This window comes from Neopelma chrysocephalum, unplaced genomic scaffold, assembly GCF_003984885.1.
Source record: "Neopelma chrysocephalum unplaced genomic scaffold, ASM398488v2 Primary Assembly neopelma1_43, whole genome shotgun sequence".
Classification (NCBI taxonomy): Eukaryota; Metazoa; Chordata; class Aves; order Passeriformes; family Pipridae; genus Neopelma; species Neopelma chrysocephalum.
The window spans coordinates 14,479,137-14,505,981 of record NW_020897702.1 but is presented as its reverse complement, the minus strand read 5'-3'; the positions used below and the strand labels follow the sequence as shown (position 1 = coordinate 14,505,981).

The 26,845-nt window shown below is 46.0% G+C and overlaps 2 protein-coding genes across 4 annotated transcripts in view; one reads left to right on the top strand and one right to left on the bottom strand.

Moving 5' to 3' along the window:
- Nucleotides 1-694: 694 nt before the first annotated feature.
- On the top strand, nucleotides 695-18,067 carry ENDOD1 (endonuclease domain containing 1). The gene is made up of 2 exons (XM_027677394.1): nucleotides 695-1,514; nucleotides 7,241-18,067. Exons 1-2 carry the CDS (start codon nucleotides 1,221-1,223, stop codon nucleotides 8,372-8,374), a joined length of 1,428 nt encoding a protein of 475 aa, XP_027533195.1. The 5' UTR covers nucleotides 695-1,220; the 3' UTR covers nucleotides 8,375-18,067.
- The window catches only part of SESN3 (sestrin 3), a 45,556-nt gene continuing 36,547 nt past the window's right edge, over nucleotides 17,837-26,845 (bottom strand). For all 3 annotated transcript variants that reach the window (XM_027677391.1, XM_027677392.1, XM_027677393.1), the window contains exon 10: nucleotides 17,837-26,447. In XM_027677391.1, the coding sequence (XP_027533192.1) occupies nucleotides 26,361-26,447 (87 nt within the window). In that variant the 3' untranslated portion in view covers nucleotides 17,837-26,360. The remainder of the gene's footprint in view (nucleotides 26,448-26,845) is intronic.

Genomic DNA, 26,845 nt, shown 5'->3' with positions numbered 1-26,845 from the left:
GGCAATTCAAGCACTCACTGTCCCATTTCATCACTTGTAATATGGACTACTCCTACATTGTAGAATCACTTGTGGAATGGTAGCACTTGGACTTTTTTGCTTGGAAAACACATTTCAAAAGGAACTTGTGCCCTATTGGCACCCAGGATTTTTTAAATTGTTGGCAACACAGCTGATCACATTTCACTTCATGGGTGGGAAAATGCCATTTCTTGACTCTGAGGAACTGCCCTGTAATCTCCTTTCCATCCCCACTATCCTGAAAACACCAATTTTCCCAGTCACTGAAAGAATACAGCCTTTTACTCAGCAGTAGCCAAGGTATCATAGGCAGCTGTTCACTGGGCAGATGGTTGCTCTGCTGAACATAAACTCAGAGGAGCAGTTTCATTCCTTTTTTTTGCCAGTTCTACAGGTTTGGTCAAAATGTTCAGAGCGGTATGTGATCTGAGGGTCTTCATTCTTCTGCTTCTTTTTAATCTCTTCTGAGAGAGGATCGGTCATGGTGAGGTGATACTGGAGGGTTTTGAATGCCCCATACAATGCCAGGAGAGAGAGAGGTGAATGTCTTTCCCAGGCATCTAAGCAGCATGTGACTGGCAGCAGTAGCGATTACAGTCACCCCAAAAAGAGGAAAAGTGGATTCCCAGCAGCTCCAATATCTGCCACCTCTCTTCTTCCTCTCCCTCTCCCTTGTCCAGGCTTGCAGCTGGAGAGGACAACTAGTACCTTCTTTGGGGCGGTGAATCTGACTTTGCAGCATCCCCCTTGACAGCCCCAGGAACATTTCTGGCTGTGTCAGCCAAAATTCCTGCCGGGGACTGCTGCAATGCAGCACACCACACCCCCGCCGGCACTGAGCCCCAGCCTGGACAGCCGGTGCTGCTCAGCTCCAGCCCTGCACTGCCATAGGCTTCCCTCCTCCTCTTCCCAACGAGCCTGATGATTTCAGGTTGCTTGGCGTTACCTCCCGCGGGCAGTTGGCGTCCGCAGCGTGTGTCAGAGCAGCCTGGCGCACGGTCGGTTTCTCAACGTGCTGCCTGCAGAACGCGCTGGCTTCCCGAAGGGATCGGCTGTGGTTTCATATTTCATTTCCCTCGCACGCTACACCCGAATTCCAGACGCTTTCTGGCTTCGCTGCTGCATGGACTTAGAGCATAGGTCCTTTACCATACCCAGCGGAGGCAGACGGGGCTTCCCTCAGCGCCGGGGAGTGGACCATGAAGACGTCAGTTGTATTTTTGCTTTGCATCTCAGTTTTCCCAGGCTTTTCCCAGGGCAGAGTTGTTAGAGAGGATGAAACTGGGTTTGCTGAGTGTAACGTGTTCTTCCCTGGACAAGCCCCACCCGAAGGATTTACGGAGCCGTTCCATGTGAAAATCTGTCAGCAGTACAACAAAGAGCCACGCTTTGCAACCCTCTACAGTACTAAGGACAAAATCCCCCTTTATTCAGCTTTTAAGTTTACAAAGCCAGCCCAAAGCGAGGAGGAGAACTGGCTGGTTGAACCGCAGGTAAGTCAGCTTTTCCTTTGCTGTAAAGCAAATGTTCCTGGTGAACATTTCCTCTGGGGTGAAGCTGGGCTAGGATTCTGCTAAGGAGGCAGGAACTCTGCTTGTTGAACTTCTGTTGGTATGAATTTAACATGAACGGAACTTATTTTTGTGCTTGGAACTAAGCAAACAAATAGTTCCTTGTCCCAGGTTGCTTATAATGAAAAATGTGAGGCTGCTGCAATGCCAGGGGAGAGGAAAGTCCCCTTTTACACCAGCTGATGTGTCTGTCTTGCCGAGCCAGCTCTCGGGGGCAGGGAGAACTGCCGGTGGGTTAAACATCGCAGTGTCAAGTTGAAGTTTATTCTGTTGCCATTGTGATCGCAGTGTTGATAGGAGTTCTTTAGCTTCACTGAGCTGAGATAAAACATCCATTTGTGGTTCACCAAGTTGATGCTGCAGCTTTTTGGTGTGTCTCTGTGTTGCAGACTGTTGTAGGGAAATGACTTGCTGTGTCCTGGAGCGTGCAGGCTTCAGTCAGGTCAGAAGTATGCAGTAAAAAATGAATTTTGCTAGAACCTCTGTGGTTTTTGTCTCCCCTGACACTTGGCATGTTTAAGCAAGGCCTTCGGGATGTTAAATTTAAAGGAAATCCTTAAAAAATTGCTGATGCCCTAGGAGAGCATGTACTGTTTACCTCTGCTTTTCTTTTTTGCTGTGTTTCAGATTTTTCAGTGGTGATCCTGGGGAATTTTATAGCAAACATCAAGCTACCCCGTCTGTTAAGCTCAGGAAAGATTGTCAGTGTACAAGGGTGCTTTGTTGGGGCAGGAATGGCTGTGTTGGGAGTGCAGCCTTCAGGTGCTGGATGTTGCCAGAATCAAGGCTCACCCGTCTACCAGGAGAGTGTCTGCTGTGCTTATTTTTCCTCATGCTGGGTGATAAGATACTAAGGCCACAGGTAGTGAAGACAGGAGATCCTACACCCCTGTCCTCACCTTGGACTGTCTCCCTGCTCTCTTGGCTGGTTTTTGAGTTGCAGGAGTTTCTACTGGCCTTTTGATTTTCTCTCCTTCCACTTCACAGGCAGCTGTGGGAAGTGCCTGCTTGCCCATTTAAAAAAGAGGGAAGTGTTTTGCATACTCTACCGTTATTGAGTTAAAGAAGGGTGATGAATTTTTAAAGCACAAAGAGGGGACCTAGGTGAGCAAGGATTTTTGGTCAATGCCATGGAGGCAGTAAGGTAAAGCTGCTGAGATGAGATCCTTCCTCACTTGCTTTGGGCACTGACACTTTCTTTAACCTCTAGACCCCATATTTACTCCTCCTCCTTGTGGTCTGACTCTCCAGACCTGCCCAGGCAGGCTCAAAAGCTGTTCCTGCCATGGAGCAGTGGGCAGACCTTCCACAGCAACTTTGTTTCTCCTGCTCCTTGCTCCATCTGGCTTCTCTGCCCTTCCCTACTCCCTCCCTCTTTATCCTTCACCTTGTCTTTGTTCCTACCAGCACTCTGGAGCCCCAAATCTTGTGTATCATGCCACCAAAACCTACTACAGCCTTAGAAAAAATTGGTCTGGTGCTACTTTTAGTTGCTCTGCCTTCTCCAAAGCATCCTCGCAGGTTTATATTCTTAGTTGACACTAGCGGGTCCCCTTCACCCATTGCTGAAATGCAGGTGTCTCAGAGATAGAAGGTAGCAGCTCTGCAGTTCACTGCAGGAACCTCCATCTGAGACAGAAAACTATTAGGAAAAAAGTCTGCAGAAGAAACTGTAAGGGGAAGAAAACTGGACTATGAAAAATTCCTATAACTCGAGAAATAAGTACATACACCCTTCTCAGGCACTACCACAAATGGGATGACAAATTGGGGAAGAGCTTTCATACCCATTATGTATGTTCTATCAAGGCTAGGTCAAATGGCTTCTGAAGGGAATCCTTACCAACACCTACTCTGTAGCATAGTCCAATAAGGTTATATTGTTGATTTCCTGGGCAATTTCCTTGTCAAGACAGCGATAGCTGGCTCAATTTCACGGTGGTATGTGCACGCACATGGAGATGCGGAAACATAGCAAACAGAAAGAAATGGCGATAGAAACACACTCAGCAGTTTGATGAGGGCCTCAGGCTTGTCATATGTTTTTCTTTTGGACAATGATGTAAGTGGTGAGGAAACCGTCTCACTCCCTGCATGCCTACCTCCTCAGGAATGTCTGCCTGAGAAACAAATGCCAAATGTAGCACAGAGGCAGTAATTGGGTGAGAAGTGTGAGGAATGTCAGTGCCACCCACTGCCAACTGGCAGCTGGAAACAGCAAATTAATTCAGCAATTAGTGAAAAATTAGAGAGCAGGAAGGGTAGGCTGATGAGTGGGGTACTGATGGGACTCCCCCGGGCGCAGGTCTGAAAGCCTGCTCTGCCAAAGATTTCCTAGAGGTTGAGAGCAAGTCACTTAGGTGTCTTTTACCTTATATCGTTTTGGTTGTCTGAAAATCTCTGTATTTGATTCTCTCTGTAGCTTAGAGAGACATGGAAAACTCTGGAGTTGATTTTTCCATCCTCGTATATGAGGGGCTGGATGAATCACCTTGTGTTTTCATTTGGTTGGTGACTACCACCAGGCAGATGACCAAGGTGGCATTGTGCAGCTTAGCAACACCTGCTCTGCAGCATAGTCCAATGAGGTTATATTGCTGATTTCCTGGGCAATTTCCTTGCCAAGACAGCGATAGCTGGCTCAATTGCAGCTCTTGCCATCTCTCTTGGTAGAGTCAAGAGAAACAGGTACTTCTAGAGCAATGTCTTTCTGCAGAAACCTTGGCATAAGACGCACTTTGCCTCCTCCCTAAGAAATGAATCCTACACTAAATTTGGATGAAATATTTCCACTGCAATCAAAGGTATAAGCATGCCTGAGTCAGTAGCAAGGGCAGTGGGATGCTGAAGTTCGCTCGGGTGGGGAAGGTGGGAGGTAGCATTATCCTGCCTTGTTAAATGACCAAACACAATGGAAGTTGCCTGCCCTAATAACTGTGTTGCCATACTTTTAATCCCCCTCTGCCTGTGCCCCATTTGTGATACTGCACCCCCCACTTAGTGACACATCAATATTGTTATGTGCTAACATCCATACAGATGTTCAGGTCATAATTTTTTTTAAATCCCCATCCTATAAATGAGATGTTTACCTGTTTGCTTGGATCTTGCCCTGAGCTGTTCCAGGTTATTTGGACAGGTGGCTTCGTGGCTGACTCCATGAATGCAGATATGCTTTGGAGTGACACAAGCCAAAAACTTTTTGAAGCAGTGAGGAAAGGTAGCTTACAATGCAGATTAAATGCAGTGCAGGAGACAGCTTGCCTTTGGGGCTGAGCTGGAGGAGGCATAAAAACCTCAGTTATGCATGAGTTATTACAAACCATAATATGAGTTATTATAAGCATAACTAGATGATGTCAGAGCCTTACACATAAACAGCACACAGCTGCATTTTTATCATGTTCTTTTTTAATTGGACCTAAACAATCCCAATGGTATGTACAAAAGCCTGAAGCTGGACAGGTAACCAGGGACATATTTTCTTGATAGGCACTGCAAGATTTGTATGCAATAGCTCATAAAGAGAGAAAAATTAAGTTTATACCATCTGTTTAGTGTAGGCTGGGAATCTCTGCCAGGAAGCAGAGCTGATCTGTCTTGGGGCTTTGTGTCCTTGTGGTATGGCAGCATTCGCCATGGGAGTGAGATGGGATGAGTGTCTCTGCGAGGGTGTAAAGTTCCAAAGGGTCATAGCACTGAGGGCAGTTCCTGGGCACAGCCTCACACCTGTGCCCTCTCCCCCTCACCTGTACTATGGAATTAAACACAGTAGGTGCATCTCTTGTCCCATGGCACACCATCATCTCATCAGAACAGGGAGAATGGGGGGGTGGGAGTGGGCAGGAGAAGAGAGTGATTTTGTTGAATGCAAAATGTCAGGCCTCATCAGCCAGCTGCAGGTTGTGAGTTTGACATGCCTGAGCAAGAGGAGCAGCATAAGTCAGCAGTAGTGCAGAATAAGTCTTTTTTAAATGGTACATTTTAAAAAAGCTATGACTTGTGCATCAGCACATGGGACTCACTGTGTCCTTCCAGTCCTGAAGCAAGAAGAATCAGATGCTTCAAAATGAAGAGCAAGAAACATCCTTTAGCCGGAAGTGGAGGCAATGCAGCCCTCTGCAATGGCCAGTCTTGGCAGTATGACCAGGCTTGGTGCAGAGGGAGCCCTGTGCCTTGACTGCAGGGGTTTGGCTGATGCAGGAGGCCAGCCAGAGCTGCAGTTCCCAGGCGAGAGTGATGGACAGCTGCTGACACTTGCTGGCCCTGGCCCTTTCACCCTCACTCTCAGCACAGGCTGGCGAACTCTGAGAAGGTAATGTGGATGCAAACTCTGTGTAAGGTTGCAAGGATGTAGTTGGATGTCTGTCCAAGTGCACTGCAGGGTGATCAGGGGACAGGGAATGACTGGGCAGTGATTCAAGGTAGACTATGAGCTGACTGACATAGATGTCTCAGAAGTACATATTAGTGCAGTAAACAGTTTATAGGCCAGGGACAAAGGCAGCAGGTTTAATTGGGCCAGTACAGTGCTGGAAGCTGAGGGCCACAGCCTCTGAAACAGAGACTGCTGGAGGCAGTGACTGCTGGAGATCGTCTGGCACTCCCGAGCTTCTACCAACATGTTCACCCTCTAATTTGGGGATGAAAATGACAATGTGGCACAGCCCTCTGGAGCGGCTACAGGCAGTGTCAATGGGAGTGACTATGGAGGAGATATGGCTGCAGCCACCTGGGGAAGACCGGACACACCCTGACATTTAAGGCTTCTGAGAAAGACCTGAACACACCCTGACATTTAATGCTTCTCCTCCCACTGCTGTAACTGCCTCCCCCCTCCCCTGCCCCCTCCCTTTGTGCATGACTCCAGGACAAATTCCCACTGTAGTAATTGCTACCTCTGGCTCTGCTACACTCCAGACACAAGCAGGTAGCACAGATTCCATCGAGGACCTGTGGCGATGGCACCCTCATCCATGTTATGCCAGGAGCTGTGTGGTTACTAAGGATGAGTTTCAGACTATTAATGACAGGAGGATCAGACTACTAATGATCAGCCCAGCGAGAGCCCTAGGAACTCACTGCTGTGTCTCTTGTTCAAGGGAGGGAAGTTCAGGTCACCTGACATGGTGCCTGTCTTCATTCTGGCTTCTTACACAGTAAGTGATGAGAGGTAAATGCCTTCTCTAGGCATCCTAGGTACCATGGGTTGTTTTTTCCCCCCATGGCTTGGATTTGATAGTTCAGAGGGACTGAATTAAGGTGGCATGGTAGCTTCTTAATGAACTTCATGTACCACCATCATAGGAGGTGAGAACATGGTACTGAATCAAGCCCTCTATTCAAATCTCTTCTAGAAAAAAGCCAAAGTAGGTGGCTGGTGAGATTCTGGAGGCTATTCTGTGGACCAGACTGGAGAGCTGCAAGTATCCTTTGCAGCCTAAACCGATGTGTTTGACAGGGAAGCTAAGTAGAGAATATACTCCTCTCAAGCACTGCAAGAAAAGTAAGGAGGCGGTGCAGGATTTTAATCCAAGGTATGACATGTAGTAGCAGTCATTATGAAAAGTACATTTGAAGGCCCATTTTATACATTGCTTTCTAGAAAGGTGAATTGCATCCAATAACTCTTCTTTCTGTTGTTTCAGATAGATGATCCAGAAAATGACTTGCATGAGATGGTGCATGAAGCTGATATCATTGGCACTGTGACCAACCTTGGTGCAAATCAAGCCCTGACCTCAGACTATGTGGGCTCTGGCTATGAGAGAGGGCTGCTCAATCCCAGCTTGCTTCATGAGGAGGATTTCCAGATGGCCACTTACACACTCACGAATGCCGTCCCTCTAAGCCCGTCTCTGAGCAAAAACTGGCACAGAGACATCAGGAAGGTAGTGGAGCAAGCTCTGATCCCTCACTGCTCCAAGAAGGATCATCTGTATCTCCTTGCGGGTGCAATTCCTTCCAGTGTCCGAGTTAAAGGCAAGGTGTCAGTACCAGACAGCCTGTGGCTGGCAGCCTGCTGTGATGCTCCGGAGGGATGGTCCCTGGGACTAGTGAAAAAGGTTAATGATGAAAACAGCCTGGCGGACCTCACAGTGGGAGAGCTGGAGAAGCAGCTTCTAGCAGAAGTTCACTTGTTCAAGGGCAACTGTGGGAAAGACAAACAAAACCAGGAGAAAAGAGAAGCAGTATTGCAAGCTGTCAGTCAGATCCGCTCTGGGGAGCAAGTAGAAACAACTGACAACCAGGAGACCAAAGACAGTGGCTGGGTGAGAAAAGCGGCTGGCATCATTGCTACCCCTTTCATCAAACTTCTGGAACTCTCCATCTATGTCTTTGTGGAGCTGGTGAAATTTGTGTTTTATTTCCTGTGGCTTGTTGTCAAGCGAGTTTGTGGTACAGTTCTGGATGGACTCTACAGCTTGTGGAGTGGGTTGGTGTCCTACCTAAAAGCCATCAGCATGGTGCTCATAAGCATCCCCTATGATGTGGGGAGGGTCATCGTCAACATCTTCCTGGGCTTTCTGCAAATTGTTCAAGATGTGGTGTCCCTCACCTACAGGATCCTGAGCATCCCAGTGGGGTTTGTCCTTCACCTCGCTGCTTTCCCCTACCACTCCATCTGTGCCATTCCGTCTGTCCTTAAAGACATAGCCACTGGGATTGGGGGCACCTTCTCTCTGGTCATCGATGCCACAGCTGCAGTTCTGCATGGCTTTTATTACCTGGCTGCTCACATAGTCAAACGGTTTGTCCCTAAAGGCTCCTCTGATGACTGATAAGGATGGAAACCAAGGCTGCAAATACATGGAGTGAAGGAGTAGCGGGGCAATGCTTTAAGATACATGGACAAATGCTGTCAATTTTGTTCTGGTATTTATTGTAGTGACATTATGAACTGACTGGGGAATAACAGGGAGGGCAGAGGCCATGTCTCTGGGGGCCGCCACCATTGTAACTCAAATTCTGCCTGTTGTAAACTGTTCGGGTTTTATTGGTGCAGGCAACAAAGTTTCTGTGACTTGAAGGTGTCAAGATGCTTCCTCTGGGAAATGCTCACTAAATGTGGTACGAGGTTATTTCTTTCCGGCTTTGATGACACTGAGACTTACACAGTGGCAGTGAGCTCTGCAGGACCCCATCCCTGCTAAGAAGGTGATGGTGGTCAGAGAAGGATTTTAGTTACAGAGGGTTTTCTGGGACTTGAAGAAAAGAGAAGGAGACAAAAGTGCAAGGACTTGGGGCTGGGAAACAGCAGGGAGCAGGGTGGAATGAGGGCAAGGTCCTGATGTTGATTGCATTACTCATTGCACTGGGGTCCCACTGGTGGAGGGAGTGCAACTGGGTGCATCTCGTGGTCCTCAGGCCTTTCCAGACATCTGAAATGGAGTGGATCTTGCTGCAAGGAAAGACCCACTGCCCAATTTTTTGCATAGTGGGAAAGCATTTTCCCTTAGCCATACCAAAGCCATCTTCCCCCAACCCTTCCTTGCTCTCTTGGTGACCACTGAATGTCTAATCCCTGAAGCTTCAAGATGTGATGTTCTTTGAAGGTCTAAGCCCCTGAATGTCTGAGTGTGGAAGCCCTTGTGCCTGCTCCAAAGCTCAGCGGCATCCAGGAATCGCACTTTTGGCTTCAAATCTGTTGCACCTGCCTTGCCTCCGTTGAGAGCTGACTGCTCCTGAAGCACACGGGGGACTACAGACTGTCAGGTGGGAGGAGAGGCAGGAGGGGGTCCCGGGGTGCAGCGCTTATTTTGCTGTGTAAACACCTGCCAGGTGAGCCCATGCACAAGCAGACATCTTAATGTCGGAGGCAGAACCAACCCTTCTTCTGCACTGCTCATCATCTCTTCTCACTCTTCACCCCTTCTCCCTGACAGCATGAGCCGTGTCCCCCGACATCTGGGATACTGGAGCTGGGGCACACACGGGGGATTTGCAGGGGACCATCAGTGGTTTGCAGCCACATGAGGTGCACAGGGACATTTGCTGCTGCTGGAGGAGGGCACAGGGTCGCTGCCCTTCCCCAGGGCTTCGGATCTCTTGGTGCAGTTGCCTGCAGGAGGGAGGCTCTATGTCTCAGCAGTATTTACTTTTGCTGGACTCCAAGAGGCATTTGGGAGTCCTACATCCCCATCTCTGTCCCTCTCTGTCCCTTCATCCCCATCTCTGTCCCTCTCTTCAGGACCGTGTTGGTGTGGACCTCTGATCTGCCATAGCATCCCATAATGAGTCCCGGGAGTGAGCAAGCAGGTGCTGCCATCCCATAGGGGACCCACTGGTGCTCTGTTGGTAGTGGCCAGTCCTGGGTTGAAGAAAACCCAGTTATTAACACGGCAGCTTTACCTGTGTCATGCTGCCTGCAGCAAGGCTGAGCTGGGGGTGGTTGGATTAAAAGGGAAAAGGAGATTTGCCTAGTTCATGATGGGACAGAGAGTTGCTTCCTTAGCTCAGAGGCTGTGTCCAAGGCAAGCAGATGTGTGTGCGTGCCCCAGATCAGCACACCCTGACCAGGTGGCACCCTGTTCAGCAGTGGTGCAAATGGCAAAGTTGGGGGTGCCAAAAATGGGGATGAAGTGGGAAGGCTGTGGGATCAGTGGTAAAAAAGGATGACTCCTTGTCTCACCCTTCGTGGGGCACAGCTGGTTTATGGAGAGAGGCCATCTGCAATCAGTGCTGGCTTTGTTCAAGAGGAAAGGCAGCTTTTGTATGCCAATATGGCTATAGTGGGTAGAGTCAGCAGTGTTTTACTTCAGGGATTTTGGGTGCAAAGGGCAAGGTCCAGGTCACTGCTCCCAGCAGGCCAACAGCAGCCTGCTAATGCTCTCCAAACCAAACTTTGCATCTGAGTCCACTCAAATATGCCTTTTCTGCTGCCGAGACAGGGGTGGAGCTGGTTTCCCACTCCTTCACGAGACCCTGTCTCAACCCCACCACTTCTCTTGGGCTGCATGGCAACTGTCAAGGCATCCAGGTCAGGTCCCAGGAGATGCCAGAGTGGGGTGACCGGGGCCCCAGCCTGGGGGACCCAGGATCCCCAGCAGCCTCTGAAGGCACGTGTTGTGGCAGTAGCTCTCAAATGCAACCCAAGCACCCAGCTTGGGAGGAGCTGCCCACCACAGCTGCCTGTCTTGTGCCTTCTGTTTGGCCTTGTCTCTGACCCATCTTAGCTGTGAAGTGTTGCTCAGTGGCCAGGGGTGCACTTCTTAGGGTTTCTTCACCCAGAGCAGCTTCCCCACACCTTAACGCAGCAACCACTGCATCCCAGCTCCACCAGCATCTCCAGTGCAGTGCCCAGTCACAGTGATATGGGAGCTCATGTGCTGAGAGACAGCAAAGCTGGGGAACATCAAGAGGTCTGGATTGTTGTATCCCCATCACAGTCACTCCCCAGTCTAGCTAGGGTCAGGCCCCCAGGTCTCTGCTGCATCTATGACTTCTGACTGCAAGTGGACAGTCCCTGAAATCTAAGGCACTGCAGCTCTGTAGGATTTGGGCAGATGTGTAACAGTGTTATTAAAATTGTCTTAACACACTCAGATTTCAAATGCTAAGAACTGTAACTGTCATGGGGCATTTTTCTTCCTGGCTACATGTCTGGGCAGGTGATGGGAAATCTGCCTCAAATGCTGAGCAATTATCACGGAACAAGCAACATCCTGCTACAAAACGCTGTTTGAGATTATTCTTATCTAGGCATGATTTATGGTTCCAGAGCTTTACTCTATCCTTGGAAACATATGGCTTCAACAAAATAAAATTACTTTTCCAAAGTGGGGCTGGTATAACTTTCTGTGGTAGTTGCAAATGAGGTAATGTAATCCAGGGTGCCCTGACTAATCGAGAAAGCATCAGCAGCACAGTTGTTCTTTGTAACAGCTTGACATCTGATATTAATGGCCTTTTTGTGCTTTTAGTGCTTTTAAAACACCTTTCCTCTCTCAAAGCACTCTAAGACTCAATTGATTAAGCTGCAGAATATGTAGGTAAAAGCTGAGGAGTTGCATGCAACAAATTTAGCTCTGCATGTGCCAGGAGAGGGGATGCTTTGATTCTTGTGAGATGTAATGAGATGCAACTGGGGTGCAGCATGATGGCCAGTTTGATACAGAAATCACATCACAGCAGCATGGTTCTTTGCAGCTGACAGAGAGAAGCTCCTCTTGTATGGTGCTGTTCCTTTGACCGGCCTATTATCACAACTTCTTTAGAAGGAGAACAAGTACTCTCTGAAAGTGGCAATTTTCCTCGTCTGACAGTATAGAGATCCTGGGACGAGTAAACCAAATGTTGACACCTACATTTTGCAAATACCTGTCTTTGGGCAGACGAACCCCTGCAGCTGAGTCTGTATCTGTCTCAGGTGTGTAGGAGATGATGAGGCACTGGCACAGGCACAGGTTGCCTGGAGAAGCTGTGCCTGCCCGTCTTTGGAAACAGTCGAGATCAGGTTGGCAGGTTGTGTGGAACTTTCAGCAACACGGTCTAGTGGAAGGTGTCCCTGCCTCAACCAGGTCACCCAAAGCTTTGACACACGGGTCTCTGCACCTCGAGGTGACCCTAGTCTCTGCTGCATCCACCCTGGGACCAGGCATTGATAATGGAAGAGGGACTCAGCAACCCCAGCAGCACAGCCCTGGGCTCAGGCCCTCTGGGTCACACCTCTGCTGCCATTGCATGTTTTGGAGCTCCTCACCTCTGTGTGGAGCTCCATCACAAGATCCGTCCCTCCCTCCGGCTAGGGAGCTGCTCCTGTTCGGCAGGGAATCGAGCCATGCTTGTTCACAGGTTATCTCTCCAGCATAGTCGTGCCAGAAAATGTGAAAGATATTGGAAAATAAATACCAGTGTAACTCGTTTGGCCAGCAGGGATTGTCTGGGAGCACGGAGGGTGAGGTGTGTCCAGGGTGTGCGTGTTAGTGAGGTTGCAATACTGTGGGTTTGGCATGGGACGATTTCTCTTTGCTGCACAGTCTCCTGGGCTGTTGGACTTACTTTGATTTGGGAATGGATTCACTGGGTAACATCTGCCATTGATTTCCACAGAACTGGTGTTTTTAGCCAAGCAGAAATGCCTAAAGACTTTCCAGTGGTGTTAGTGTTACAGCTATTTGGAAAATCTCCAAGGAAAGATATCCTGTCAGAATGGAGTGGTTTATCGAACAGAGTTCTTTTCATGGCAATTTACCATTTTTAGTGGAAAAGACTTTTCAGGTCCAGGCTGGAACAAGCAAGGCCGAGAATCATCCAAGAGCAGCCCAGGGTCTGGATTAGAGATTTGGATGCGGGCATTCAGCACCCACTTCTGCCTAACAGTAGGTTTGGCATGTGAATATGGCTGTCTCCATCTCAGAGGAGTATCCTTCGGCCATGGCCCACCTTAGCATATATGTAATTTCTTCCATTTGTAAGGGCAGAAAAAACCCTGTGTCCTTTCCAAAAATACTGAAATTGTGACAATATTCCTGGGAGGTAGAAGCCATTTTCTACTAAGCCACAAGCAAAATTGTCTGCAAAACTGAAGCAGAGGCTTCAAAATTCTCTGCAGTATCATCTTTATTAATAACTTGATGTTTTAAACTAATTTAACATGGTGAGGAATGGACATCTGGAGCAGATGCCACTGTGTGACTTTTCCAAACCCCCAGTACCTACTGGTAGAAGACAGCTACGGACCAAAGCCAGGAGCTGCAGCAGTTCTCTGCTTGGTCCTGACATCAAAAAGCTGCTGAGATAAGTGGAGGAGCTCCAGAGGGATGGACTCATGGAGACATCACTTTCTGGATTTATGCCACCCAAATGCAGTAATTTAAAATTTCTTCTCTGCAGGGACCAGAGTCCTTCCATTCAGTATAAATATCTCACCAGGCTTTTACCTGGGCACCTCATCTGGATGCCTAAAGCTGGGGCTGATGAATCTTAGCTGGAGTTGGTGGCTGATGGGGTTTGTTCCACCCATGAAGACCTTTGAGATGTCCATGTATGTGGTTCACCCAAATGATGGTACAGGTGGAATGATCTTTCCCACAGTCCTGTGTAAGGCTCCTGGGTCACTAAGTCCTTCCGTACAGGCAGGACTGATACCAGGGTCTGATGCCTCCCGAGTGCTGCTTGAAATGACCCACAGTGCTTGCAGCCACATTTGGGTGGGGGTAGGGATTTGTGTGTGGTCCCACTGAAACAGATGGGATTAAGCCCTGTGTGCACCTCAACCACATGAGTTGGCCTGACCTGTGTGGAATGATTCCAGACCCCAGAGAACTTGGCTCACAGTTTTTTGAGTTCATGGAAATCATGCGCATTTGTGGGGTGGCTGAGTTCATCCTTCACCCTCAGGCATCCGTGGGGTGTAACTGTACACCTTTGCACTGTAGGCAACAGCCTGCACTTGAAAACACCATTGCACTTTTCAAAAATGAGATGAGTATCTGATGTGGAGCAAAGGGGCTGCCCTCTCAAGGATCTGTGAGAGCATGGAGCCCGTGGCTGCAGAAGAGGTTTTAATGGTAACAGTGGGCATCCTGGTGTCAGAGGGGTGCAAATGGTATCTGAGGCTCATCATCCCACCAGTTAAGGAGGATGACAACTCAGATAGAATCATAGAATCATTAAGGTTGAAAGGGACCTGTAAGATCATTGAGTCAAACTGTTAACCCAGCACTGCCAAATGCACCACTAAACCATGTCCCCAAGTGCCACATCCACACGTTTCCTGAACACTTCCCGGGGTAGGTGACTCCACCACTTCTCTGGGCACTCTGTTCCAATTCCTGACCAATTTTTCCTAATCTCTAATCTAAACCTCCCCTGGTGCAATTTGAGGCCATTTCCTCTCATCTTGTCACTTGTTACATGAGAGAAGAGACAGACCCCCACCTTGCTATAACCTCCTTTCAAGTGTCATCAAGGACAAGGGAACAAGTGCTCAGGTTCCAGTGATTAAAGACAGTTCTGTCCCCAGATCCTGTAATGCTTCAAATCATCCTCCCATGGGGGGGATCCTCAAGGGAGATTTAGTGGTGTGGGATCTATCTGGGAACCTGGTACTTGTTTTTTTAATTTCTCTCAGAAGTGTATTCAAAGTCTCATTCTTTCTCCATCTTCCATTCCCAGCTGAGAGTAGATGCAGGTGTTCCTCACAGAGCACATTCCCCCAGTGTACTCTACTGGCACTGCAGGGACTCACGGGGACACAACACTGAGGTTCTGGACCTCTTGTTGTTGTGGGGATTCTGCATTGAGGTCTACTAATTAGAGCTGGTAATGATGCCTCCAGCTGAGCTGCTTCTGTTAATTCTTTTTCCAAAAATTGTGTTTTTCTTGTTTTGTTTTTATTTTTTGGCAGGAAAAAACTAGAAAAGAAAAAGCCTAGGAGTTAGCTGAAATCTAATACTGTGTTCTCAGCTGATTTTTTCAAATCACTGTGCTGTATTGCAGATGTAAGCTGCGGTTTAATCTTCTGTGAGCTGAACACTGCATGCCAACCCTATGGAGAGTCTCCCAGGAGATAATTCAGGGCAGATGTCACCCTCTGGTGGAGTCTCTCCCTCTCTCCATGGGCTGTAGAGGAAGCCAAATGAGACTAGCTAGGCAATTTAGCAAGGCAAATTAAGTGCCTGTATTGAGGCAGCACCATCTCCCCAGCCCATCTCTTGTCCTGGTGCTTTCAGTGCATCATGAGAGACACGGCACCACAAGGTCAGCATGGGAAAGGGGGTCTGGGCTGAAGCTAAACCCTTCTTGGTGGGGTCACATGCAGCGGTAACTACTGGGGAACTCCTTCCTAGGCAAGTCAAAACTGAATGTCACAGGTCAGGACTGCCAAAATGCTTCCATTTTTGATGAAATCACATATTTTGTTGTATTTTCTGTATCCAGTTTTTGGCAACATTTTATTGGCTAGATATGTTGATACTCTGAACACCAGTTCCAGACAGGAGGAGGAGGAGAACTTCCCTTCTGCAAAAGCACTTTCCTGCAGGTCAGAAATGTTCCAGTTTTGCTCTAAGGGTCTGAAGAAAGCCCAGTGACAAAAAACACATGCAGAGGACACAGGGGGTAGGTTTTAATTTAGAAGGAAATACAAATCCAGTGATTATGTTCTTTTATATATTGAAAAGAGTACAAAAATCAATGATATTTAAATGAACTTATTAGCATGATGAGTGATGTCACTTATAACCTCTATAATTCTAGCTCAGGTTTGTAAAGCCTCTGCTCTGCTGGCCAGGTGCCTTACCAGATTGCTCCATCATGATCCCATTAGAAGTTTTTTGGGGGAGTTTGCATGTTCCCCTTTTGCCTATAATTTGGGCTCATTTAGTGTGTGTGGCTGAAATGAAGTCATGCTGGTGGGTGCACTTCAGTAGCAGTTCATGTACACTCTGGAGAATATACATCCACTGATAGTTTTGTACAGGGGTCCAGGGCTGATCACTATTTCTTCCCAATGCCATGGAGGCACGAGGAGCCTGAGGCAATGATGGGAAGAAGCAAAGGAGACCCCAGCACAAGTGGAAATCCATCCCTACAGATGTGGGCTTACTCGGGCCATGAGTGGGGAGCCGATCTCTGGTTGTGATGGCACACTACTGCTGCTGCCCAGCCTGCTGCTGCTCGTGCCTTCTTGGATCCATCTGGGAGCATGCACGTGGCTGCACTCCCAGCTGATGCTGGTCATGGGGCACACCAGGGTGTCTCCCTATGCTTTGTGAGAAGTGGAGGGACTCGGTGCAGCTTGGGGTCAGCCCAGCCAGGTGTCTCCCCAGGGACGTTCAGCCAATTAACAGCCCATGGCTGCCCACCCTTATCCCAGCCATGGCCCTTTCCCAGATCCCAGGGGCATCCCACAGGGTCACCTATGGGCTGCAGGGAAACTGTCCTGCAGCCACCAGCATGATCACATAAGCATCCCTGTGACATGGTACTTGGTCTGCCAGTGCTCTCTGGTCTCTGGGGTCTCCGGCCTTGGGCTGGTTCCAGGGTGAGCAGTGCGGGTGCAGCAGGCAGTGGGTAGATGGCAGCAGAGCCATGGCAGCCAGGTGGATGGTCAAGGAGAAGTTCTGGGAAATCACCAACACACAGAGATATTCTTTGGCTTTGGATTTCCTGGGGGAACCATATGGAGAGGTGAGGACAGAGTGTGGGGGAATGGGGCTATCCTCTGCCTGTGCTGGGTACCCCCGTCTGAGCACTCACACCACGTGCTGGGGGAAGGTGCAAGGACTAAAATCAGGGCAGGGCTCACTTGAGGAGAGCACCGTCCTGCCCTGCTGCTCACCTGTCCTCTGAGATTTCTAGGAACTAAAGCAGGAATTCCACAGCAGCCCTTGTTTTTGAGGAATACTGAAAGTTTATTATCTTTTTCACAATGGTGCTGGCGCCTGGAGGTGACAGCCACAGCACCTGTAAGGGGACTGAAAGCTCTGCCTGGACCCAAGATGACAGATATTTTCAGTGTTTTGAAATTCCCACTGAAAGTAAATAAATAAGCACTTTATGTGTGTATATATATATATGTGTATATATATATATATACTCTCTCTCTCTATATAAAGAATATGTATTATATATGTAATTATTTTATTGTGATCAGTGCATTTTTCAGGGCAGGATGAAGCTGAACCAGCCAGAGATCCAAGCAGGTAATGGCCATCGGTCACAGCCCTCCTCGGAGCACACACAGTATCTCTGAACTTTAAATAACTAAGGGAGTTATTTCCATTGTGAAGATAGGCCAGCTGAGCATCCTGTAGCTGGAGGATAAGATATACCCAAAACACCCCAGGTCTGCAGCTTGTGTTAACTAGTTTTGTCTCTTTGGAGGGGAGTTGAGCACCTTTCCCAGGACAAACCAACTGGTGATCCCTCAGCTCTAAGTCACCCTTCCCTGGGGGCTGGATGGGGCAGAGGGCAGGACTGGGTGACTTAGGGGCAATTTGGCTGCTAGATAAGCTTGGCACTGTCCTGAGCCAGCACTGTCAGCACACATTTCCTCTCTCCTTCTCATTTCCTTCATGGTTTTATGGATCTCACCCACTGCTGCTCTGGAGTTCACTCTGGGCACCCTAGAAGAGGAATTAAATAACCTCTGTGTTAAATAATACATAGATTAAACCCCACAACAAGGGCATGGAGGGGAAAGACACTTCAAGGACTGGATTTTGTCCCAAAACACAGGATGTTCTGCTCCAGAGAGGTGTTCCCCAGCATGTGGTAAATGATGGCTCCAACAGGAAACAGGTTTTATCCATTTTATTTAACCAATGAAATTCCTACTGATAACAATGAAAGTAATTTCAGCAAGTATAAATGCGATACAGTTTTAAACAAACCCCATTGTTCCGTACCTATAAATAGATTTTTCAAAACCTCATAAAAAGTGCAGATTTATGAATTGCTGTTAAAATGTTAATACATGATTCCTTTGTTTAAAAATGTGTTTTTGTCTCTTAACTCACAAAAAAAAAGTTCCTTCTGCATCTGTTCAGATAAATTCAAGTCGGGTAACTTAAAAACTAACAGAAGTCACACACAAAAAAAAATCCATCCCACTAGGTCAGTCTGTCCTCTGCAGAAAAAAAACAAACCCAACCAGCAACAACAGAAAAAAAAAAAGATAAAAGCTGCTCTGGGAACCCACAGTGAGCTCCTAGCAGCTGCCTCACCTTGCAGGCAAACCTCCTGTGAAAGTATGGAGCCTGTAGCCTGTCTCCAGAGCTCAGGGCAGGTGGCCCGGGAGGCAGGACAGATGATGTGCCACCTGCCTGCAGGATGCTGTAGGGACTGTGGGACCCATAGAGCTACCACGCTTCCCCACTTTGTGATGGTGGGAGGGAGCAGCAGGATCAGAGCTTTGTCCTTAACCCTCCATCCTGAAACACCCGCATGGCTGTGGCAGAAGGAGGCAAGAAGCTGAGAGCTGCTTGGCTGGGTACAGTTTACCCCCTGTCCAGAGGGTCAGAGGTGGGAGATGCAATGAAACACCCCTCCCCGGGCACAGCACTGCCCTGCCCTGCCCTGCCCTGCCCTGGCCTGCCTGTCACACCAGCCAAGGGGGCTCAGACCCACGGCTGCCAACAGAGAGCCAGCACTGCTTCTTTCTCCGACGTGCCAGGCTCTGCAGACAGCAAACCAAGGTCTAATTTTTGCACTCAAGAGAGGCTTTGAATCTTTTCAGCTGCAGAACACCGTGACCACATCTGTGGTCCAGCGGCTTGTCCATCCATCCCTCTCACACCAGCAAGGCTCACGTTCCCCCTAAGCACTGGTGAGCAGACTGTGGGGGGACAGCCAGCGGCAGGCTTACGGGCACAGGGGGCTGAAACACATGCCAGACCCAAGCATTCCCAGTGTTTGGGTCCAAATGTAGTCAAACACAGGGTGGCCATGCAGCTCGGATCGTGCTTTTTGCAGAGAGGGGCTCAGCTCACCCACAGTCCAGAGAGAACAGCTGGCACTCCTCCCTGTATCTACAGTGGTATTTTATCTACAGCAGGGTCTGTTTAGCAAGAGCAGTTTAAAGTGGCTATGTTTATCAAGTTTGCTACTTTATGAATTTAAAAAAAAAAACAAACAAAACAAAAAACAACAACGAAACAAAAAACCAAACCCCAACAACTATAAATACAAAGACTCTCACACACCAGACACTTGCAGCCTGCGTGACTCATAAACTGCATCAATATTCTGTTAAAAAGCTTATTCTACTTAAAACTATACATAGTACAAGAGACCGAAAAGTGGCAGTCGTGTACGGGCACGCTACCTGCCCCAGGGTGGCCCACAGTCAGGTGCTTCCTAAAAAATCAAGGAGTTACAGTAACATGGCACAGGACTGCAAAGCCGATCACAGTTTCTGCTTACACTGCATACGAAGTACCAAGGGGAACACAAAAAAGAACTGGTGTTAATACTGATGGATTAAAGAGTAACTATAAAGATCAAAACAGACGTTCACAGCATGCTACATATATTGCTCACAAACTTTTCTTTTTTTTTTTAAAAAAGGCTAATACAAAACAAGGAGTTGGCAGTCTGATTTTCAGTTATGTCGGATAGAAAGATAAAGCATATACATTCATCGTGTGGCTTTCCAGCAAAAGGAGAAGAGGATAAAACCAAGAGATTTCAAGTTTACAAAATTCCTATTTTTTTAAGCTACAGTTTATATCCAGTTCCGGTCACAGCTGTTGAAAGATCTCTGACTGCATTGCCTTGCAGAGTCCAAGGGCTGTAGCCTAATTATTATTATTTTTTCCCTAAAAGTGGCTGCATTACTCACCACCCTGAGTGGGCTGCTCCTGCAGGCACCTGGGCATGTGGCAGCCGGGTTGGAGGGACGAGGTTTGGGTCTGGTGGCACGACATGAGCATGAAGTGAGGAATGAGAAACAGTTTTGGACAGTGCATGTTCAGACCTGCTGCTGTCGCTGCCCCTCAGACCCCTCAGCTGGAGACACAATGCTTGGTGATTCACCCATTTTGCCTGAAAACTCCCGTCAAATGCCTGATGGGGGCAAGAAAATGCAATTCAACATGGCAAGTTTTTCTTGGGCAGAAGTGACTGGTTCCCTTCCCCTGCTCCACCTGTGGAGTAAGCAAAGGGTCCCAGCTCTTTTCCCAAAGCAGCCCTCTGGACACCTTGGAAGGAGGCATCTTCCACCATCTCCCCTATGCACAGGCATAGAAAAGAACCTCTTGGACACATCAATGAAGTTTCTGCAACTGACCAACACATCAACTCCTCCTGTTCTGGCTGTGTCCTCTCAAGAATGCTTGTGACCTGTACCTCCTGATGCTGATAGCACAGCTTGCTCCCCACAATTAGTACAATAATTGGCATCTTCAGTACCACCTCTAACTGCCGTCAGGAACAAGGGCAGAATTCAGGTTTCTATTTTCCACAAGTCCTGATGATGCTCAGTACCCACAGAAACACCCAACCCTGCTGCTGTCTCCAGCAGCCACTCCACAGCATGCATTTGGATTTTTTCCCATTGGTAAGTGAAAAACCCAAATCCTCTTGTTCCAGAGGCTGGATGCAGCCTGCCAGGCTGCAAGACACCTGAGGGGATGCTGACCCAATGGCCCTGTAAGCCTGCCTGGCACAAGGGGACCTCAAATCCTCCATTAGCGGTCCCTCAGAGAAACCTGCACAGCTGAATAGCTCAAGCATGGGGTGCTTCACCGAAGAAAGTGTTTCCTTAGTGGATCCACTGGATTTTTACTGTAACTCCAGAGATGGGCTCTGATATGCTACTGGCAAATGCTACCTACATATACTGAGTTTTGTCCTTTCAAACCACATATAGAATTTTCCTGTCCAGAAATAACCTAATATGGCGATTAAGTGTTTCTAAACATAAGAAAGAGCCTCTGCACTCAACTCAATCTTGTTTTTTCAAAGTTAAGGCTGGGAGGTTGTCCCTGCATGGTTGCTCAGGGCTGTGAATTGGGAAGACAGGAAGCACTTGATGGAGGACGGGGGTGGTGATAGGTTGGAAAATGACAATTTTTGCCCCTAATGAGTGGCAGAAGGATTAAATGTCTGCAAAACAGACCTGATGTGTGTTGGGGGAGCAGCAGCATGACCACATGACAGGGAATGTGCTCTACGGGATAAATTAACACTGATCAAGATGCTCCTAAAGTTTCCTCATACTACTGTGCTCTGTCCGTCTCCCACACCGGTGATCTATGCAGTAGGTATGAAATGCTAAATTAATTTTCATTTGGAGATAAAAACTTTCACTTACAATTCCTAGATATAGAAAAGCTGGTGGATGCATCTCTTCAGACTGACATAGTGCTGGGGAATATTAGGGACCGTAAATCTGAAGTTCAGATAGTGAAAACTGACATTTTTGTCCAGCTCTTGGAATGATCATTAACAGAAAATTAATTCTTACACCTTTATATTCAGATCTGCTCTGGAAAAGTTCATTTACAATGAATCCACTCCCCTCTTCCTTTATTTTGTGCAACATCACCCCTTAGGGGAGAAGGATCCAAACCTCTAAGGAAAGTAACTGAAAGAACATCACTTGAGATCAAGAAGACTTCAGTATTTCTTTCTAGCCAAAACTTTTTAGCCCAGGCACAAGTTATCCACTTACTACCTCAAATGAATCTTTTCTGCAAGTAGAAGTTAAATAATCCAGCTCTTCTGAAAGGGAGTCCAAATTCTGGAACATGAGCCTGAAATGCATGCCTATGTTCATGGAAAACACACATGTATGAGAAACATTGAGAACCTGTTCTGCAAGAGCAGCAGCTTACAGTTTAACTGCTTTGGGAGAGATTTCTGTAAGCCTACATTAAGTCCCCAAAACAACCCATTTCATTAACAATTGCTGCAAATCACATGGATCTGGTACACATTATTCTTTTAATCTCTATGGAAACTAATTGTATTCTGTTGAATTTAGATGACTAAGTTTCTTTAAAAATCTGACTCAAAAATGCAAGTGGGCACCTGCTAGGATTTTGCTGAGTGCCTGGGTGCTTAAATGTTTACTGAAATTTAGGCAGCTAGCTGCTTTTTCCAAACCCATGAAAATATCTATCAGCATCACTACAAACAAAAATACTTTTGAAGAATTTGGTGCTTTGAACTTCTGCACTCAAGTAACAGAGCAGCAAAATGTTTTCCTTTTTGTTCTGTTCTGATCTGTTTTACATTTATAGAGACCCACATATATAATTGTTTACAATCACTGATTTTCCTGTCCTTAAAGGCTTTTTTAATACATAGGAAGAGCTGATAGTGGCAATTCTTTAACTCTTACAGCTGAAAGTACATCCTTTTCAAGGATCAAGGTGCTGGTCAAAGGAGATGATTGTCCTGCTCTACCCTGCATTGGTGCAGCTTCACTTTGAGTTCTGTGTGCAGTTTGGGGCACCACAATATAAAAAAGACATTAAACTATTAAGAGAGTGTCCAAAGGAGGACAACAAAGGTGGTGAAGGATCCGGACGGGAAGTCATATGAGGAGCGGCTGAGGTCACTTGTCTGTTCAGCCTCAAGGAGATTGAGGGGAGACCTCACCAATCTCTTCAGTCTTGGGACCAATGACCAGTGACAAGACTCGAGGGAATGGCATGAAGCTGTGTCTGGGGAGGTTTAAGTTGGATATCAGGGAAAGGTTTTTCACTCAGAAGGTGGTTGGTCACTGGAACAGGCTCACCAGGGAAGTGGTCGCAGCATCAAGCCTTACAGAATTCAGGAAGTGTTTGGACAGTGCCCTCAGGCACATGGTGTGACTCTTGGGGATGGTCCTGTGCAGGACCAGGAGTTGGACTCGATGTTGATAGGTCCCTTCCAACTCAGTATATTCTATGATTCTATGATTTTCATTTTAATGAAGGCTTTAGGGCCAAGGATATATGTTTCAGTTCAGCCTTGATGAAAATAAATCCATCTACAGCTCACCAAAATTCCCATACAATAGTAGCTGTAGCACCTATCTGCACAAACTGCATCCAAGTTTAAAATTATTATTTCTGTTTTAAAAATTATTTCTGTTCTTGTATGATGACAGTCTCGTGATGTTCAGCTGTGGGTAGAGTGTTCTGGAAAATGTAAATGCTTTCTCCAATTGGCACCTTTTTCACTTCTCTTCATTACAAAAAAGAATGTAGCGATTTCATCAAGGATGTACTCTATCGCAACACACATTTTAAAGTGACTCTGCAATGATAAGAAGCTGTCCATACTCAAAAGCTCTGTTCCCTACTTACAGTGTTCCCTGTGCTAGTTGGTTAATTTGTACCTACCAAGCTTTCTCTTCAGTAGACAGGAGACTGTACACTTTGTTTTTATGTTGGTCATGGATGGGATTTTGTAGACTAACATTAATGCTGGTAATTGCCAATTTCAATAAAGGAACACAGAGGGAGAGTATCTATGCTTCCAATGATTACCGTACTCTTAAGAAAAATATTAATGAATGAAGTGTGAAGATTCACAATCACGAGTGCTTAAAAATGCAAAAAAAATCCAAAAACACTTGCACATTAAAATTTGGCACAGTGTGAACCTAAAGCGTGCAAAAAGAGTATGGTAGCACTATCTGACTTTGAACACCTATTCTGAACAAACATCTATTAAAACCCCAAAATTTGATTATAAAAACTAGGCTATAAATTGTTGCACTGTAAATGCAATACCTTGGAAAAAAAAATGTCACGTGGAAAACTTTACCAGATGTTTCAAGTTTGCATTTAATATTTAAAAAAAAATTGAAATAGCAAACTAGTTGTACAATGACATTTCCTATGACAGAATGTCTTGCAGGCCATATGTGACTTGATATGGCACCTTAAAAAAACCAAAACAAAACACTGGTTTACTACAAATTTTATGAAGCAATCCATTTATGGTTTCTGTATTTCAAATCTGCTCATGTACTTTGCTCAGAAGGCATTTGAGCTGGCAAGTATATTTCATATGAAAGAAGTAAAGGCACTCATGATTCCAAATGTAAAACTCAACCTACCCAAGAAGTCTTTGCATTTCTGAAGGGAAACTAAGCCATCATATTAGTTACCCAAATCTAGTTTCACCTCCTTTCCAGAGCTCAGCTGTGCTTCTTGAGAACTACTTGATTTTTCAAAACAAAAGAATTTAAAATAGTACCGAACAGTTTGCATCACTTGAAAAAAGCAAAAGTATTGCATGAAAACTTCTCTCAGCAGAACTGTTCTATGCACAAAAGCCATTATGTATGGCCACTACAATCACAAGAGGGAGGAAAAAGAATCATAACAACTTAGAAAGTTAATCTAAGTTCATACATATGAGCATCTCAATAATTCTGAGAAATCTTTGCAGTTAGCTATACAAGATAAATAAATCTGATGTTCTATCCAATGCTCTCTCTAGAAGACAGTCTGATGCTGTCTGTTGGGTAGTTTTCTAAATAGCCAACATGACATTAAAAAAATTAATTACTGATTTCTTCCTCAAAAGGTTTTCACATGCAGAGTCTGCAGTCTGAAAGTGCAGAAAAGTGTACAATCATTTAGCTTTCCAATCTGGAACAGATAGATAAAGTGGAAAAACCAACATGCGAAGTCACAGCAAGGATCATAAAAGGGAAGAAAAGAGAAAACTAACTTTAGAAGAGTACTGGTCCAGGATTTTGTAAATGAAAAGTGTCAAAATATGACTGGTAGTATTTTTTTAACTATTCTGCAATCACCAATGAAAAAAAAACTCTGTATTAATTTCTACAATCCAACGGAACATTAAAAACAAACCTGTCTAGTTAGTTTTGAATGTATGCCACAGAAATAAAGGTCACCCTCCTCAAAAGAAATATGAAAAGTCCAAACCAACAGATAAAAGTTGAAGCAGTGACAACTTGTGTTCTACTGGGTAAGTTTAAGCATCTCTTTAGGCACTTCACTGGTTCATTAATGCAATACAAAATAAAGCTATAAATATCAACATTTTGTGCTCTTAAAAATTAGTCAAAAGCAACAAAAACCAGCACAAAAGTGTGACATTTTTGGCAGCTTATTTCTTCCCTTCCCCAATATTACTGGTTGTCCAAAAATGCTTTGTTTTGGGGATGCTTTGGCATCTCAGTATCAGGTTGTCTTAAGCCGTAAAAGCTAAAACAAAACTGCTAGGCCTTAGACAATAAAGAAATTTGGTTTTAAAATTTCTTTATGGCTATATAAGAAGGACACTTTAGCAGTGGCATGTCAGGGAAAAAAGCTTGCTTTCTTTTCAAATATTGCACTTTTCTTTTGTTCACTCACACTAATGCATAGAAACTTTTTAAACTTTGAATATTACAATTTCATGCTATGAAAAAGTTATGGGAAGAAAATTTCTATACATCCAATATGAAAGAACAGATATGCTAGCCTTCCTTTACTTTCCTTAGTTACAACATTGATAAAGGAGAGAGTGCAAAAAACCCCACAACTGTATTTTTGGTCAGCCTGCGTATTAATTTTATAGGTGCCAACTAAAAAAATTGCAACATGTGATGAGCATGGATATTGTCAGGACAACTGAGGGTGACTGTCAGTAAAACAAGGTTATGCATGATTGAAACACAGTAAGCGTGACTGAAATGGCAAATCATGAGGCCTCTTCTCTTGGGAAGGGGCATGACAAAGCAGATGAATTTCGCACTTCAGTAGCATGCTGTAGGATTTATCAAGATTAATTTCACATTAAAGTGTGCTCGATGTTTGCATCCACATCTCGCATCACCTCCAATTGCTGTAGTAAGACAGTGACTGGCAGCAGTCTCCGGGAGACACAGAAGAATCCAGTGGGCATTTCAATGCAACACAGCCTGCGTGTCTCTGTCACGAGTCACAACATGGTGGTACGTTCTCAGGACAGGCAGAACTGATCTTCTGCTGGACTCCACTAATCTGAAAAATGATTGCTTGGAAAAAGAAGTCTCTAAGCACTTCACTCCAGTGCTTAAAGAACAAAGCGCTAGGATTGGATATAATAAAAACAGTTTCAGGATCCTGACCACTGCGCAGAAATCCAGGCGGAAACAATGCAGAGTAGTGCTCCTCAGTGTTACTTTTGTTATCATTAGTAATGTTAAGCATCAAGAAAATAAAATACGTCATTGCACATTACAGCCGCCAAGAAGCACGGCTAAACTTTGACACTAGAGAATTGAATAACCTGATGCTACATCACAAACAGCTTCTGGTGTGTATCTATTTCAAAAGGTCTTTACATACTCAGTAAAAACTTCTTTACTCCTGCCCAGCAAATCCTTCAGGTTAAGTGACGAGTTATGGCACGAAGGGCATACAGAAGTTCGGCTTGCATCCGAGCTTCCATTAGAAGTAGATTGACATGAACCTGTTAAAAAAAATTAAATCAGCCATTTAGCTCAGCTCTGAATGCAACATCATTATTTGTTTAGGCTAAAATTTCCTACCTTTAGTAAAGTATTGCTGAAGAAAACTATGTCTTTTCCTCCCGTATTCTCCTGCAGTACTGCAGCTCCTCTTGAGACAGTTGTGTAGTATGCCAATATGGACAACATCTCAAGACTGCAAGAAACTAGCCTCAACTGCTGCTTTAAGCAATCTTCCATCTGAGAATTCCCAATAAACCTTTTTTAAATCTTAATGGCATTAGTTCTTCCTGAATTGTATTTTGTTTTCTTTACTAGCACCTTTGAGCACTATAGGAACACGGAAAAAGGAACAGTTTCCATGCCAGATAGGCTAGCAGGCACATAAGCACTGAACCCT